Source organism: Microchirus variegatus (genome assembly GCF_963457635.1).
Source record: "Microchirus variegatus genome assembly, chromosome: 7".
Taxonomy (NCBI): domain Eukaryota; kingdom Metazoa; phylum Chordata; class Actinopteri; order Pleuronectiformes; family Soleidae; genus Microchirus; species Microchirus variegatus.
In genome coordinates this window covers 15,478,318-15,497,521 of record NC_139808.1, presented here as the reverse complement: position 1 = coordinate 15,497,521, position 19,204 = coordinate 15,478,318, and the positions used below count along the sequence as shown (strand labels likewise).

At 41.1% G+C, this 19,204-nt stretch overlaps 1 protein-coding gene across 1 annotated transcript in view; it reads right to left on the bottom strand.

Moving 5' to 3' along the window:
• The window catches only part of LOC310929584 (receptor-type tyrosine-protein phosphatase gamma-like), a gene marked incomplete at its 5' end in the record, with an annotated part of 392,250 nt that extends 373,429 nt beyond the window's left edge, over positions 1-18,821 (bottom strand). Inside the window, one exon of the mRNA XM_083892388.1 lies at positions 18,728-18,821. Within this exon, the coding sequence (XP_083748514.1) occupies positions 18,728-18,821 (94 nt within the window). The remainder of the gene's footprint in view (positions 1-18,727) is intronic.
• Positions 18,822-19,204: the final 383 nt, after the last annotated feature.

Genomic DNA, 19,204 nt, shown 5'->3' with positions numbered 1-19,204 from the left:
ATGAGAGAACATGCACTCGCTGCACCAAAGATTTTCGATTTTCACCTCCTGAAATTCGAGACAAAGTGAGGAGGAGTGTGAAAGGGTGCCTCACGGCAAGGACACGGAACTGTGTGACTGTGTCTGGGAGCAAAAATGTGTGTGTTTCTGATGTTGTGTGATTGAGTGTGCTAATGTTGGGTAATAGGCCTGGGAGCGATGTTGCTGGCTAAAGCACGGCTCTCTGGTTTAATGGTAATTAGATTTTCCTTTTGATTGGCTCGCACAGTGCCTGTCAGCATCATGTCACAGCAGTGGTCTTCGGAGTGACACCGCCTGAGAGCACTTTTCTTTTCTTTTTTTTTTACTGGCCAATGCCCAAAACAGAGCCACATGCATGAAGGCACAGCACATTTCCCAGTGCAGCAAGACATGCAACTACAAGAAGAGTGAGCGGACAGACAACAACACAGGAAATGATGTGGAAGACAAGGGATGATTACACAATTTCTTGGTATAATTAATAAAAAAATATTCAGTTAATTGTGAACAATGAAATATGGAATACATGTTTCTTAAGAGTCACTTGTCTCTGAGTCATGGGATGCTACAACTAGCAACAACGACAACTTTGAGGCATTTTGCCTTCTTCTTCTTCTTCTTACATCATTTTTTAATTGACATATCCTGCCCCTTCCTGCCTGAAACCAGCCTTCAAAACATGACAGCACAAACTAGGAAATACCCTTTATCTACCAATCATGTTGTTGCAATAATGCAAGCACACAGCTAAATTGAAACCTGTGGACGGACTTCAAGCAAACATGAAAGAAGAGGCTATTGGACTAATAGAGAAGATTACATCAATCTCTTTGCCCCGTAGCGGTGGGGGAGGAGCCAAAGCAGATTAACAGAGTAAGAGTCCAGAGCTGATGGAATTGTGTCTCTGGATTGAGCCACATAAAAAGGCTGGTGTTGTGAAATCTTGTGCAGTCCGAGGATGATGCTACAGAATACACCACAAAAGAAGGTATTTGAAACCTCGTTTGTCCATCCACGCATCCATTGACTTTATTTCAAATGTGTTTTAGAGGCACTAAAACAGTCTTTGCTGAATAAATCACTGTTTAGTGGATCTGAATACAGACTGTGATCGGGTTGCTGATTAAATTGACATTCAGACTCTGTAGTTGTCAGAGCTGTAGTTTCAAAGCAGAATATAAATCTCTGTGGGGACGACTATTGTTAAGAGTTTAACGTTACTGCTTCTCTTACTCTAATAAAAAACAGAATTGTATAGATCACTGTGAATATTCACTATTTGTCAGAAGATCTTCACACAACCTTCACAGTGTACTGTTAAGTTAGGAGAGAACACGCGGCTTTTTCACGTTAGGTGTTAGTTTTTTTACTGAGAAAAGGGAAAAGTTGAATCAAATAAAAAAAAAAAAGCAGTGTGACATCAGCAGATGGCTGGAAGAGGGGTGGTTTTACAGGGGCAAAAAAAGGTCTAAACAACATTCAGTCTTGCAGACTGAGGTATACTAACCTTTAAATGTAGCCACAGACTAGCCTTTTGTCCAGATCTGAACATCTATCCCACGCGAGTTAGAATTCATGAGGCTGCACTGCACTGAAAGCAAGCAATACTATCAAACCTGGCTGACAGAGCATCTGTGTATACAGCAACAGCACACTGGCTAAAGCTCTCTGTGAGGGTAAAGAGTTTGAGAGCTCAATCCCACTGCTCATCTCGGGCAGTCAACAAAAAAAAAAATCAGATTTTCAGATTCCTAATGGCTCACTTATACAATGTCTTTTTTCTCTTGAATTTTAACATGTCGCCAAACAATAGATTATCATCCCCAACTACGCCTGCTGACACAGCAACAAACTTTAGTTTATGGCCAATTACAGGGAAAGTGTGACTATGAGAATAGGGTTTAATTCTCCTTCTGCTGTGGGATCTGTTGGCTCAATGCTTATGTGAGTCCAATCACCATTAAGGGTAAACTCATGTTCCTCAGCTCTGTTCAGATGACTGTACTTGGTTGACTGGGCATAATCTTTCTGCTGTCACATGGCTTTAGTTTATAGAAAATCATTGTGCACATATGCAATAATAAATGTATACTGTAAAATTGATGCCAACTTGTAGGATTTGTGATGGCTTGGTGGTTTCCACTGTTACTTTGGTACTTGGGTTTCCCATGAAGCAGAAGCTGCTAAATTAGGGCCCAGTGCTAGGGTATAGTGTTGTGTCGTACTGCGTCGAGGCTTCGAAGCGTGTGCCGAGTAATCCAAGATGATTTCTGCGAAGCACGTATCGAGGCATGTGTTGGTGACGTATGTGGTGACGTTCAAGGCCTCGCGAACCGGCCTACCACGTGACCGGTTCAGGGAAGCGTTCTTGGCTTCCAACGAAATTGGAAATATAGGTGCCATCGAATAAAAATAAATAATGAATAATTGTTCCCCCAAACACAACTGTTTTTTTTTCTACCAAACACAAGTAATTCAAGCACATTTCTGTTTATTATCAGAATCGTCTAAGCACTAATTATGTCAGAGCTTCACAATTATTGTCCACTTGATGACGCAGTAGAGCAAAGGAATAAAGCTTTGGCCCAAGGATGAACTACTCGGATGGAAGGCTTCAGTGGTTCATGAGGCTTCATCTCGTCATCACTAGGTATCATCAACTTCTACTACTACTTAGCAACTCGGACCAAAACACTTGCTTCAACAAATCTGAGTTTCTGAATGTGAACCCATTCCCACCCAGTGTCTTACCAGATAATTGAGAGGCTGGGTCAGGCAGTTGAGAAGCTTGTAATCCAGCATTGAGTAGAACACATTTTCAGCAAGCTCTAGTTATATGCACCTGGTTATATAAGGTCATCATCTCACATCTAAGCTTCCTTAGTCACAACCACAGCGAAAAAAGGTCAACCTACAAAGTAGCCTCAATGCACATAAATATCCAAACATTCTAAATACTAGTATATAGGCATATTTCATTACCAACTAGTTCTACCACTATATATAATAAATAAATATATAATAAATAAACACAAAAGTATTACTAATACCTTTAAAAGAAAAGAAAGAAACTTTCCTATAGAAAATAAAACCCCATCCACATGGTTTGACCCAGTGATGTCATCCATGACAGGACCAATCCTACAAAAATCAGGAAATGCTGGACAGCCCCTCCCCAAACAATTGCTCTGTCTGAACAAAAGAACACATGGTAAGTAAGAACAGAAATTAACCATGTGTAAGACACTTCCCAGGCTTAAGTAACCAAGAGCTACAATGGTGACACAAGAAATGGTTAACTAAATGTAGCAATTGATTCTGATGAAGCTCTTGCCTAAACAGCTGTACAGACATCTGTGATGTGCTGGTGTGTCCATCACTTTCTAAGCTCAGATTGATCTACACCATGCAGGCCTGCATTAACATTAGTTTTTCAATCATTACAACCATTGTTGGCTACAAATAGTGCTTTTCTATCAACGAGGACCCATGGTTTTGTGTTTAATACATTGTATGTCACTGTTTAGAAAAGCAAATTAATTGCTAATTATGGCAATGCATAGATAAACACTGAGTTTTGCTCCTGGGTGAATATTAAAAAGATTGACTTTAAGCTTTCACAAAGTTGAAACACTAGTTAGAAACACACAGCCCTGGAATATTTACACTTTAAAGTCATTGAGGGGACCAACAACTTCACAGGGAGGGAGTCCGATGCAATAACCTCAAATAACTAGACTGGCAAAGCAGAACAAAAATAGAAGATCACAATCAATCAAACAACAAAAAAAAAATACTCAATATAAATGCTGCAATATGAATGTTTCAAATGTAATTTAAATGATCTTTAAATATGGTATACTTTTGGTGTTTGACTCCTGTGAAGTTTTAATGTAATGTAATTTTGCCATTGTTTTCAATTAATAATACAATTTATTCCTGAGAATTAAAATGTTAACTGCGGCTCTGATTGAAAAATTATCTGAGGCAAAATACTATCATGAGCCAAACTCAAATTATTCCAAATTGTTGACCAACTGTTCCAGTGCAACAAATAAGAATTTATCTTTGGATAAAGAACAGATTGCAACATGCACTGAATTAGCAGCAAAGCTGTTTTCTGGCCTCCAGTACACTCACTCAGAATTACTTTACCATCCTACTCTCTCTCTGTGCATGCGTGTGTGTGTGTGTGTGTGTGTGTGTGTGGCACCCAGAAAATACTTGAGAGAAGCGTCAGGCTTGGCTGGTTTCCATTCGATTTCCCCTGCGGGTCATCCATCGGCCTGGGGACGTGGCGAGCTAGAGCTACCCAGCCCCGAGGTGATTAACGGAAGAAAGATGGCTGCAGTTCTCAGCGTAAATCTAAAGGCGTTTCAGGTGGAACACGGGTGCTTGTCTAGCAGTGAGAAATGGGGGAGGGCTTCATCTTATCCAGCACTGAAAACCTCTCTCCCTCTCTATTCTTACTCCAGTTTCAGCAAACGTCTCAAGACAAAGCGAAGTTGGCACAAAAAGGAGGGCGGGGAAGATGGAGAGGGGGAGTTATAAGTAGATTTTTTTTAAGAGGCGCACACACAAAATAAAAGATAACTAATAGAGAGCTTCCTTCAGAGAAACTACAGAGTAAAGAGTGATTGAGGCTCAGGAAGCTTGAGTGGAAACCTATGCACCCTAAGGTGGTATTAGTGAACCCCATCTGTTGAACATCTGGAGTGAGGATCCAAACACCTTGAGCGGCTTGCTCTTAAATTTAGCAGCCGAGCTTTCAAAGAGGGTGAGAAAAGTCTCAGTGCTGCTGGGATCAGTGGAGGTGACAGCCAGGTAAACTCCTCATTCAACATGTGCTCCCAGTCAGTAATGAGGGAACATCTCCGAGTCTGCACTGCAAGTTAATCATATTAATATAATATAGCATGTAATGTTATCTCTGTTTATTATATTTGATCATTCACTCGATGGAACGGGCAACAGTTGTCGTGTCTCTGATGAAGAGATGAGCTGTAGAGCAGATGGTAATCTAATAGTAATGTCATTAAAAATAGCAAATTAAGTAGCTTTGTAAAATAATAATTCAACCTCACCTGCTGTAAAACACACCAAACTAGTACTAAACAAACAATCAGCATGAGCCGGCTTCCTTGAGACACTGGGGTCATAACCTGAGTGACATGCAGTGGGTTTTTAAAGTCTTCTGCAGATTCTCATGTTGGTTTAGTGCTGGAATAGAACATTCCCTTGTGATCTATATTAATATGTTTGACATTTCCAGGAAGATATTAAGAAACACAAAGCAGTTGACTTCCCACCAGTGGGTTTACGCAGCACAGTTCCAAAAGCCCAGTTCCACTCATCGGCCCATCTAGAATTACCACTCAGAGGTTTAAAAGCCTCTGCAGATGAGTTTTAATTAGAGACGCACCGATTGCCATTTTTGGGGCCGATTCCGACTTCCGATTTTTCAAGAGGTTTGACCTGCCGATACCGATTTTAGCCGATTCCGATTTCAATTTTTTAAACCACTTTACAGCATACAGAAAGATATATATTTTTGCATATTTTCTTTAATAGAACATTTTAACATGATACAATCAGTTCACATCCATTATCCAACTAAAAATACAAAAACGAATCACTACCTGTATGTGTAGTTTATTTAAGTTTAAACATATTTCACAACATAGTACCTACACACAAATAAGTAAATGACCTCTCTCTCTCGTTCTCTCGCTCGCTCTCTCTCTCTCCCGACCCATGCCAACAATGCCTCGCGCTCTCTGCGCACACTGGTTTAAGTGACAGACAAAAAAATGCTGAGTGCTGATCAAAATTTTTACGTTCACATGCAGAGCGCTCACTCGCTAAGCAGACAGCAGCGACGCGGCTGCGCGGAAGTTGTGTAATCAAATACACCGGTATGGTCGTATATTAAAAATTCATATCATAACGGGAAAAAAAAACGTATTCGGTGTGAACCGGTATACCGCCCAGCTCTACACCACTACATGTGCGTGTAGCCGCGTGCACGTGTGTTGCTGATGCTGCGCGATGCGGGTGCATTTGATCGGCTTATTAAAATCGGAATATTTCTGTCTGATCGGCCGGTCGCGTGAAAATCGGCCGGTTCCGGTCACTGGCCGATTAATCGGTGCATCCCTAGTTTTAATCTGCATGTTTTCTTTCCAGACCCTAGTACACGTGTGTGTTGAAGAGGCCAAAAACCTGTTTTGTGAGGCCACTGTGACCTTGACCTTTTTGTAGCACAAACTATAGAAGTTAATCTGTAAATACAAGTGACAACTGTGTTGTAGCTGTAATGATTCTCCTGATGAATTTATAAGATGCTGCATGCATAGTGTAAAAACAAAAACCCAGCTTCCTTGATCTTTGATAAGAAAAATAAACCGAATAATGATAGATATTAATCACATTTGCCAGAATAAGAGGGATGAACGATTACAAAGCATAAACCTTCCTGTCATGACTCATTGACATGGAGGAAAATAAATGTGCACATGATTTTGCTGCTTCATTCTGCTTGGCTGAAACCCATTCCCCTTGATTTCCTGCTTTCCCAATTGAAGTGGCCTATAGCTTGTCTTTGCTCAAACATAACTGGGCTGTTGCACAAGATCATTTATCTGCGAGAATCAAATCACAGTCACACTGATTGTTTACTTGTCTTGTTGAAACCAGTTAATGCAACATTATAATACACTCCTTTATTTAATTTTCCAGTGGCTTCTGTCACTTTGTCAGACCATCTTTGTTCCATGTGAACAGCACTGATACAAGCTCAATTTGTTTAAAATATTAAAAATTATATAAATAGATGGATCCCTCAAACTATACTGCAACACCACCTACTAATGGCATCATCGTCATTTCTACCATCTGACATCAAACACATTGCCGAAAAGCAGATGTAATCATAATTTTTAGAGGTTATTGTGAGAAGTACAAAAAAAACTTCTCACTTGAAAAAGAACTGCATGTATCTATAGAATGTAATAAAAGAAATGAAAGGACTCTTTGATTAAAAAGGATTTATAATACTAACTCCCACTCCTCCTTAAGCGTAGTGCTCTTTTACAACAATATACAGTTTTCTAAGGCTAAGTGATTTTGAAATTGACACACACACAATCAGTTTGACAGTTTGTGATTATCTGTATCTCAAATGTGTTCATGCTAATTTTTGACAAGACACGGACCTGAAGTGAAGTGAAGGGAATGAATGGAATGCACCATAGCAATCCTTCATATCCCAGTGGGTCTGCGTAGCACGATGTTCGGCGATTGAGAGACAAACAGATAACACAAAGACGGCTAAAAGAGGACAAAGCACCAAGTGTAGGAAGGAACACCAGAGATGTGAGATAGAGAGAGAGGGAGCGGAGAGGTCACTAGAGATTAAGAAAGAGGAGAGGGCCGCGCTGTTTAAACCACCTCCCTGTGGAACTAAGACAAATTGGGCTCTACGCTCATCTCTTTGGCCCCCGAGTCCCTATCTCTCTTGGTGAAGGAAGCCAGCGTCTCCCAAGCATTAAAGTGGAAAAACCAACGCTACTGCAAGAATTTAATGAGAGGGGTTCTGAACTGCTCTTTGCCCAATGTGACACAACACTTCTTAACATGCAGCCATTTTCACTCCGTCTCTTTCCTTTATTCACATTCTTTTCTCCCACTACCCACACTTTGAGTAACGGAGTAAATATCCAAGCGTGGAATCAGAAGTTGAGGATGCAAAACCTATCGAGGGTCAACATATTGGTTCCATTTAAATTAATTACTCAGCAGGGGAACGTTCAGGCCAATGTTGGCACAAACTGACATTCAAGATTTGCACTGGGTAGTAATTTTAATTTAATTAATTACTTTTCAATTAGATGACCACTGACCATGTAGAGCTCTAGTAAAGTGCTACACCACACATGAAGCATGACTTCATCATGCTTGAATATATGGTGCATATCTACCTGATTTTAAATTACAAAAAGGTGCAATATTTTCTATATTGGCGTCATTGTGTGCTCTGTTTCAGGGGAATATATTCATAGTTATTCAATTCATCCTGATGATGTATGTGTGTGTGTTTGAGTTTGGGAGTCCAGGAGAAATGAGGGGTGCAAAAATAATAATTTAGTAGGCGTTGGGGGAGCAGGCAGCAGGAAGGGGACGATGGATCATTTCCAACACTGCTCAGATTGAGTGATACAATAATATGCATATATACAGTATATCATCAATATGCAAGGTGATGATCCAGGGTAAGTGTACACACACCGTGCAAGCAATATCACATTCTGCCATTTACACTCACACAAAAACACAGTCATATCCCATTTGTCTAAATTCTTTTACCAGACATCACAAAACACAAAAGCCATTCAATGTAAACACTTAACAGCTAATTAGTAGCCTGTAATTTCAGTATTAATTGAAACGTCTCCATATTTCAATAAATATAATAACAAAAGCAGTTGTACTAATTTTACAACTGGAGACAGTTTGATTGTTTATTTTTAAGACCTATCTACATGTATAATTACACTGAGAAACTTTTTTTTTTTTTATTATTTTATGAAGAATTAACTTCTCCAACACATGGTGTCAACAGAAACTGCTGCACCTCACGTTTTTCTTAAAAAGAGACGCCCAGAGCAGCCTTGAGTCATTTTTGCATATTCCTCCTCAAACTTGAACTCTGGCCATTGCATCTCCTGCCTGCCTCACCAACTCTGCTTTTGTCTCAACCAAAGTGATATCACCACTTGCCTATCCTCCACGGTACATAGGGCTGAGGAAGGTGCATCATTTGTGCATCAACTTGTTCGCCAACTCACTTTGATGTTTGCCCTCTAGTTTGGCAAGAATTCCAAAATTTATTGGCTTAAAAAAAAAAAAAAATGTCTTTTTCTGACTCAAAACACATCAAGTAGGACTGACTCACGTGATGCACAGCTATTGTTTTTAGATATTGTTGTATATGATGTAACTTTTATTTAAACAAAACCTTAAATTGCTTCCAACATTTTATCTTATTTTGGCATGACCATAGAGCAGCCAAACCGTTTTGTTTAACAATATCTGTGACTGTGTTAAATAAAATCCTAATTCAAAAGGCAGAATTCCAATCTGGAGACAACATGACTGTTCTGGAAACAATCACTGACATTAAAATAAGTAGGACATTCATGCATAATACATATTTCAGGCAGTAGCGTTTGCAGTTTGCGAACTGTGTCCCAAATTGTAATGTTTTGAAAATTAAATGTTCAGCCTTGTTACACTTTTTTAATTAGGACTTTCTAGAGACAGATTGCATATTTTTCACCTCTTATTTTTCATACAAATCTAGTATTCAAAATGTGACCTATTCCAAACCCAAGCTACATCCTCAACATTTGAGAAATTATGTTGACAGAGTTTAGAACTAATTAATTAACTACAATCAGCAGCGTTTGTGTAAATAACTGTTCGTACATTTTGGTACCTTAAAATTACCAGCATTATTTCTTTTTTTTTCATGTTTTGACTAAACATTATGGAGCCCCCGTAGTGACATGAGAAAGAAAAAAAAATTGAAATCTCGAGTTTCAAAGTCGAGATCTCGAGTTTCAAAGTCGAGATTTCAATATATATATATTTTTTCTCATGTCACTTCGGGGGCTCCGTAAAACATGAATATAATTCAACTTTCTTGCTTGCCATACTTTATGACAGCAAGGGGGCACTGCTCTGTGGGGATTTTATAGTCTCTTTTTTTCACAATGTCAACACGGCTGTCACAAAAAATATAAATTGGTCCTCTAAAAGTTGTTTTGATAATTTGCTACTTTGCTGTACTCTTTTCACAACAGCCTGACCTCAGCAATTAACCTGCTGAATAAAAGATGATATTCACTGATGGAAATCATTACCACATCCACAAAAGTAAGACCTCAGTTGTAAATAGTCAGTGTTTTGTGTCTGAGACTAAGCCAACTGTAGCTATGTATCTTCACAATTGTGATAATGTCACATTTATATCCTCATTAGCAGCCAAGGGAGGCGATTTTAAAATGTGCCCTTACGTGTCCTCAACACTTTGCATCCTGATGTTGACATTGAGATTCATCCTGAAGCCTCATTTTCATTTTCACTTAGTTCATCAATGACTTTTGCAGCAAATGCTACTTTGTGAGCACAACTGAAAAATTAAATTACATTGTGTGTATCCATAGGCGTGTGAATGTCCGTAGGGTGAGTGTGTGTGTGCGTGCGTGCGTGTGTGTGCGCCCTAGCTTGCTTTTTTCAGTCTAGAGAAAAAAGGGATTTATATGGCTTGATTGAGCTTGGCTGGCAGTTAGGGCTGCAGCTATAATGTGTTCAGAATAATAATCCATGGTTACAGAAGCATGTTAATGTGACCAGAGAGGAGAGGAACCCAGAGGGGAATCAACAGAAATCAAATACTGCTGAAAGGATCAGAAAGAAAACTAAGATATGTAAGTAGAAAGGAAAGAAATGGGTTAATGTAGGAGGAATGGAATGCAGTTAAGTGCCGGTTTTGTTGGGGAATGGCAGAAAGAGTGAAAGACTTTCAAAGAATGAATACATGCAAAACCTTAAAAGGAAGGATTGCTTCAAAAAAGCTTTTTAAACAAAATAAAAAAAATAACAAGGAGGGATCTAATTTGACTGAAGTCATACCTATGTTATCTAAGACAAAAATAATTAATTAATGCAAAAAGAAATGCCAGCATGTTACACATTATAATCTAATTCATAAACAAGACATTGCAAAACAAAAATGATATGTTCACTCTCAAATCCTTGCAAGGCCTCCTAATGTTAGTAAGCTTCCTGTTTCTATAATGTGATGTTGGTTGTTGAGCTGTTGCATGCAAACTGATGTTTGTGAAATGAATCTGAACATTTGTCCTCAGCTCTGACAAAAGGCCACATGTCAACTAGTGAGGAGTTCAGTGACTGTTAAAGGGACACTGTGTAGTATTTATGGGTTTATATTACCCAAAATCCACTTTTGTATACAAATTATGTGCTCCTGCATTGTCTAGTCGCTGTATAATATTATTTGTTTCATTTTCGTAGTGTTTTAAAAAAGTCATGTAAAATAACATGGTCGCGGGCCGCTACTGCATTGCCACGACGCCATGTTTCTACGGGAGCCTGTATAGACAAACGCGAGAGAACAAATCAAGCGTCGATTTACTTGTAGCGGAATTCCCGCCTCCACTCTCTCCGCTTCGTCTGCTACGGCCGCGGTAGCTCGCCCTCTCCCTCGCCTCACGAACCTCATCTGCTGACACGGAGAAAGACGACGAGGACGACATTTGACCGGCTGAGGATACCGTAGCGCTCAGGGAAGGGAGGGGGTGAGCAGAGGAGCAGTTTTTTGTTGTAAATTTTAGCCTCTCCTCTAGATGGCACTATAAACTACTTCCTTCACCTTTAAGTGAATATTGGTATAAGTTAGACACAGTGGTCCCTGTGCAAGTTCAGAGCTGTGAGAGTTGCCGTGTATCATTGATGAATATTGAAATGAAAAAAATCAAACTAAAGGGCAGGAGAAGGGTAATTGCAGAAGAGGGGAGAGGAACTGGGGAAAAAGCTTACAAGCTGTTACGTGAAACATGAGGACTGTGTGTCCAACTGACACACCAAATATCATAGTATGACGCTGACATTTTGTTCACCTTTCTAAGGGAGAAAATAGCTGCTTTCACTCCTTCATTCTACTGTCAGCAAGAATGACTGATAGAAGGCAAGTGAAGTGCATTTCACCATTCAAAATGAGAAAGTGTTCTGAGAGATGGCAGGAACACCCATCTACACCTTTCACCAGTGTATTGGAGAGCTGTCACAGCTCCAGAGTGAAGGGCCACCTATTGAGCCTGACAAAAGAACACAAAGTGTCTGAAAGTCCTGACATGTGGCACGGTGGTTGTGGTTGAGCTGGTTGTTGTGGAGTTGAGTTTGACTGTGGCCCAGAGAAGAACCTGGCAACCATCGGTAGCTCACTGTCAGAAATATCCCATCAAATTGCATCTTTCAAAACAACTCTGGGTCACAAGTTTTAATCCGCGGGGGGTAGGGTTTTTTTGGTTTTCATTGTGTCCATTTGTTTTCCCATCTTATCTACTTTGTTTGCATACCACTGTTTGCTTGGTGTCGCCATCCGTTTAGTCTCGTTAGACTCCATGCCGGTTGATGGGCTGTCAGTCTAAGGATTCTTTTAACACTCAGCGACAAAGAAGCTCCCCTGGCACTGTGCCGAGCAAAATGGAAAAAGGGGGCTCGACTGCATACACCTCTCCACACTCATCAACATCTCGTGCTGTCGCTGTACCATTCTCGTTTCACCTTGTCTTTCGCATCACTATGTTGTGTTTCCTGCCGGCATGCAACCACGGCCTGCCTGGGTGTCTCGCAGCATTTATTGGTTTTAAAAGAGGGAGTGGTGACAAAAAAAACAGGAAAGTATACCAGAATTCAGCTAATCTTTGACTTTGGTTGCTGTTGCCTGCAGGGCTGAGTAACACATCATTTATTTTTATACAAGTGCTTACGCAACAATATTGTGTTAATGAAAAGAGAACTATGTCTCCCTTCAAAGCTATTGTATAAAAGTACCACTACAACCTTGAACATCTCTTACTCTGTTTGTTTAAGCCTCTTTTAGCTAACTTTTTTTGATAGTACTGGTAAACCCACAGCGCACTTCCCACCCAAACAGCATTAAGGCACAGTGAGCCTACTTAGTGTGTATATGTTGAGCATGTAACAAACAAAATAGCATTTTTTTCAGGAGCTGATGCAGAATAACCCAGCTCCCACACTGAATGTTAACTGCTGTTCTGTTTTACGAGTGAAAATGACAAAAACGAAATAATTTCATAATAGTCATGACAGTCATTGTGAAACTACAAAAATGAACTCCAATATTTTGGTGAACTTTTTTTTTCATTTCTTAACGCAAAAAAGGATCCAAATCCCTACACATGCAGTGACGTTTTTCTTTCATGCCAATGCAGCTGAGCGACAGCGGGCAAGAAGATGTTCGATGCAAGGATCTATGGGAAGCTTTTTCTTTTCCCCCATGAGCATTATTGTCAAAGGTACGCATGGAATGTCTGCTTCTGAAGCGTGTTAGTGATAATAGCAGGAGGAAGCCCATATGGCAGCCAACATAGAATCCTGCCAGAAGCAAACAGGCCTTAGCAAAGCAGAATGAACCGAGTGAGAAATTGTGAAGAGAAGGTGGGCCGGCGGTGCGGGTGGAAAGCAGTTCTTACAGGCTTGACTGAGCCGACTTTCGGGAAAGCGTCTTGCAGAAAATGATAGGAGAGCGCCCCCTCCTCTTCTCCAAATTAGCAGGCAGGGGACATGATTAAAACAGTGAGGTGGAACAATGGATAAGGAAGGGTAGAATAAAAACACGAAACCCTTGTAACTGTTGAAGTGCATGCCTTATTTCCATCAGCCCAGTAAATTGCAGAGATGGAGACGAGACGGCTCCATCTCTCCCAGAATTCTCTACTGGTATGCTGCACTTGTGGGGCCACAAGTTCATGAGATGCATGGGGGATTTAAAAAATAAATAAATAAATAATATAAAATAATAAGAAAAATGATGAGAAACAGATTAATAAGCAACACACTCAGCTGAGCAGAAATACTGATCGGGAAACAGAATGATGCTCCATCCTCAGCTCCTCGCTTTGTGTTCTTGAGATATCATTAGCACCACTGCACACAATATCACCATTACTATTGCTTTCATTATCAGATCTATCTATCTTTAGTTCCTTCTTAGTGCGGCAAAACAGCACCATTTCCCAGTAAAAAAAATCAATAGTGGAATAAAAAAAACAACTGCTTTTTTTAATCTCTTTATCTGGCTCACAGTCTCTCTTTCTCTCATGCAGCCACATGCCGACTGCTACCAACACGGCATCTGAAATAGATAACTGCCTGATACCAACTCGTCCCTCCCCGTCTGCATCATACATGCACATTAATATAGAAATGTGTGCGCACACACGGTATCTTTTAATATATCTATTATGGGGGTGGTGTTGACGGGCTCTGAGCGGACTGATAAAGTGACCTGAGCTGGCATCTGCAGCGTTTTTCTGACCACAGTGAAGGCCAGATAATAGCCCGCTGAGCACTGAGATGATGACGATGGTGATAATGTTGGCGATTGAGGGCCACGAAGCATATCCAATTCCCTCCCTAAATGTCAACCTTTCCCCCGTATCACTGCAACACGCAAAAGCCAAAAGAAAAGGTTCACGACATAGTGGCCTGCTTAATAGTTAAAGGAGCCATTATGGTGCACAATGAGAGCAGAGGAGGGTGAGTTTAAAAGCAAAATGGGAGAAAAGGGACACAGGTAGATGGGAGAAAACAGAGATATATTAAAGGCAGGGTGTGAGGATTTGGTGGAGGTGAAATGATGTGCTAGCTCAAGCAATGGTGAGCTATTTTTTTTTTTTCCTCCCAGCCCAGGAGCAACAGCGCCCATTCATTTCTTCACAGCAAAAAGTGACAGATTGGAGGCCAAACATCTCTTTCCTTTCTTGTCCCCTTCAGTTTTTCTCTCTTTCTGTCTCTTTCACTCTCTCCTGCGTCTTTGCTTGACCCAGGGCTGAAATACCGAGCGGTGACGGGGGTGCGATGCTTCAACACTGACACCACACGCACGCCACAGATGGAAAGGGAATAGTGATGCTTTATGTCAGCCAGCAGATGCCCCGTGGTGAATTCAGTGCTGCTCATCCCCGCGAAAAGACACATGTTTTTTAGTGGCTGTTAACCGTCCATTACATGGACAACCACAGGGGGCAGCAGGTCAGTTGTGCAGACTCAGCAGCGTAGAACAAACTTCCTGTAATTGTAGCAGCACTCGACTTAGAGTCGAAGTGTTTCTATGCAGCGCAAAATTGAAGGTGAGCTCCAGAATAAGCTCAGAGGCTAAAACCGTTGCCAACGGCCTTCCAAAAACGGCAGGTCGGAGCTAAGGCTGTAATTGCGAGATACGCAGACTCCCGGCTGAGAAAATCACGGGGAGCCACGTCAGCAGCGATGATGAGATGTCTGCTTGAAGAATATGCAGACAAATACGAAAACAGCACATACATGAGAGGAGAGGAATCACTGCTGTCTTTCTCTGATGCCTTTCTCTAACAAAACCGACATATTTGAATTAACTACGTGCGTATTTTTCGTCAAAAGAAAAGAATAGCGCCATACGCACGTGGTGTGAGTGACAGGCGTTTCACAGAAAAGACATATGCCGACTCTAACATTCATCTATCACAAAAGGCGATTATCATTGCTCTATATCCATTAAAAGGACTGAAAATAACATGATTCCATGCCACACATGGATATTCTCCTAATATTGCAGATTTGGTTTTTATTAAAATAATTGATGAGGACGCAGTTACAGGGTGAATATACTGTTAGTATTTGCATATTTCATCACAATTTAGTTTGGCTTGTTTTCAGTATGATTCCCAGCATGATAATTTTTACGCTTTTACACTAAAATTAGCTTAAAACTAAATTGTTAGATTTCATTTTATCTTTGGGTGTGTGTGTGGGGGGGGGGGGGGGGGTGTTTTTTCTATATTAGGAAAACCGATCTTGCCTTTCCATGCCAATTTCCCAGCTAAGAGCCTTATTAATAGAAAAAAAGAGGGTGCTGGAGGTAAGGAGAGCGGCACAGAGAGCCAGCGGATGATGATACCCACCAAGAGAGAAGCACACTCATCTCTGTTTCTACATCAGTCACCAGCCATTCAACATGAACCATCCACCTTGAGCTTGCTCAGAGCCCGGCATCATGAAAACATGCAGCAGAGCCGAGGGCAGAGAGGGCTGTGAATGACCGGGTCAAGTAGAGTAAGAGAGAGAGAGAGAGGGTGGGAGTGTGGGTGTGTGTGTGTGTGTGTGTGTAGGGTGAGGGTGTGAGTGGGGGTGACGGTGTTATCAATGTACAAGGTCTGAGCCGTGGATTTGCCCTTCGGCAACAACGCTCACTTCCCCAGACATGCATCGTGTCAGTAAAGCATCACAAACTGCCAAGTGAATATCATTCATCCATCTGTCTGTCAGTTTCCTATATGCACAGGTTCTACTTCACTTGCGATCGATTTTCCCAACATCTCTACATTTTCTGTATCGATTTCTTATCTGTCAGACGACAAAGTGACATGCTAATGATTTTGACTTGTCATTTCATTTCCACCTCCCTTTCCTATTTCTTGTCACAGCAGGCAGTCTTTTTTTTTAATTATTCTATACTGTACGCCTCTTCTTCTTTCTATTTTTGACCTTTGTAAAGCTTTTGCTATTGGGTGTGTTACAGTATTGTCTTCCAAGCACTTTTGCCTGCTTCTGAGGTTGTAAGAATTTAGTTTAATTTGTGGGCAGTTACGTGATCTGTTCATATAATATCGAGAGGCTTAATTTTCAATAATACAAACAATCCTCAAGTCTACATGCACAGACATGGAAAAATTCTATAATCGCATCCATCAACCCTATCTCTCCCTCCATATATCCATCAGTGCCATCCATCGCTCACCGCCGCGCGCACCGTTTTGCTTCTGGGCTCGCTTGATTTGATTTCTCTCCAGATTTGAGATCAGATGGAATGCAAGATGAAAAATGAAGTGAAGGAAGGGGCACGGCAAAAAAAAAAAAAAAAAAAAAAAAAAGGGAATGTCTATAAAAGAGCTCAATTAAAATATAATAAAAAAAGAATGAAAGTCAGTCCTAACAGCACATGACTCCTTGTACTGATTTGTAAAAGCAGCGACTGTGTTCACTGGTCAGTAGGTCATCCTTTTTTTTAATTAGCTGCTTCTCTCTCACTCTCTCTCGCGCACACACACACACACACACACATTATGTGTGTTTCCTGACACTGTTTAAAATGCACAAGACATATAAGAGCTAATCTCCGTGAGCTGAAAACTAGGCTAATACTGTCTGATTAACTGGGTCTGTGCATAATATGTCATAGCTATAGACAACTGACTGAAGCTTTGATGAATTTCTTCAGCAGAGCAGCTCCTCGTGTGGAGAGAGTTTTGGGGCCATTTATGGGCCAGTGATACACCTGAGGGTGTAGTGGAGAAATTAATGCACTTCTATAATGACAGTTAGTGAAGCATGTTTTGTTCCCTTGATCGGTTGCAATGTTGATCCGGGTAATAAATAAAAAATCAGGACAGCATTTAGACATTCGTCGGCGGGAATGTTCTGTCATAGTGTGAATGGTTTAATTTTACTATTGTCCTCTTTGTCATTCCTCCTTTTTCCATTTCTTTTTTGTGAGTTTATGGATCGTATGAAAGCACTGAGTCACATTTTCTCCATTGACTGAGCCGTCATACAGATGTTCGGTAATACATTACATGCTATTGACTTTTTGTTCTCATCATCAAACCTCTAATAAATCGTTTTTAATTTTGAAAGTATTCATATCAGGCGACAGCACCTGTGCAGAAAGCTACCTCCGATCTATTTTGTACTCGGTAGAGTTAGAGATCCGTAACTCTGGAGTGTTTGGGGTTGGAGTTCCGGTTAAAATGATCAAGACACATAATCCTCAAGCTTACATGGACGTATTTTCTCAAGCTCAAATTTGATTGTTTGCAATTTCAGAATTACCTTTTTGAAAAAAAAAAAAAAAGATATGGATAACATGATTGTTGAAAAACAGTGCAATTTGGACCTTGTGTGTTAGTGCCTGGTCTCAGTGGTTTTTAAGTTTGCTATAATTGGAGCAGAGCGTTGCAAAATGAATGCGGGAAATAGGAGTTCTGTTATATAACTTAGGCAGATGTTTGTCCCTTTTTCTTCTTTTTAAAGTATGCATGGAGGACAGTTTTTTTCTTTTTCTTGTTTCTTTCTTTTTATTCCAAATCCAAAACTAAAAGTGTAGCATAACCACATGGGTATGTAGTGTCAGACCTTGTTTTCTGTGGACCCCCCTGCATGGATCTCCTTCACAATCCAACTGACATGAGGTCTGATTTCGCCTTTGGAACAAATTTGAGATTTAACTGCATTTGTTTGTGTGTGTGTGTGTGTGAGAGAGAGAGAGAGAGAGAGAGAAAGAGAGAGAGAAGAAGGCTTCACAGCCCTGCTGTCTTGCTTCAGGCAGTGAGATAACGGCTTTGGCGTCCGCGCCGGCGGCTGACAACGCATCACATCTCCCCCATGTTTTATCTACCCATACATCCCATACGACCCGACTGCCAGTCTTCCCCATCCAGTCCTCTCCAAAAAAAAAAGAGATACGTCCAGTCCCCTCATGCCCTTGCACCTTACATTTCCCACAAATATAGAAAACAGGTGGAAAAAGGATGATGAACTTGTGCTTGGAGTGGATATAATGGGGTTTAAACAGGCCACCAGCATCATTTCACTCACTGCCTCTTGTGTCCCAGGCAGTTTCCAGTCTACGTGCCTGTGCCGGATAACGCGCGTCAAGCCAAACGGTCAAGCCAATTTGCCGGTGACCGGTGAGAGTTTATCAAATCAGTGGACTTGGGTGTTTTTTTTTTCTCGAACAGCACATAAGAGATGCGTCCCCCCCCTCCCCGACAATGGGTCCCCGATGTGCTATTTAGTCAAAGACAAAAACAGGACACAGAGACTTGTCGGGGATGAAACTTACCAGGATGACAATCGGCCCAGATGAACACGGAGGCTGACAAAACCAGAGAGAAAATCCACCAGCAGCAAGAGCACGAACGTAGTAGTCTCCACATTGTAGGCAAATATGCAATTCGACATACAAACAGGAAGCAGCAACAACTGATGAGTTTTTCCCCTCTCTCCTCCTTTTCCCCCCTTTTTTTTTCGGTCAAATCAGCGGCGCCTTCGCTGCGTAAAGAGCTGCGCTGGGGACGCGGTGGAGACCGAGACTGAGCACGGTGTAGATGTAGTTAGAGGTCCAATAAATAGACTTTCGGTCCCAAAGTCCCGCCGATATTCCTGGACATCAGCATAACACTCAGTTACTGGTGGTGTTGGTGATGGTGAAGGACCAGCGTTTGTGTGCAGCAGCAGCAGCAGCGAATGGAAGGGGGGAGAAAGTGGGTTAGGCAGAGACTACAGCAGCGACGGACGGTCCACACAGCAGCGCCTCGAC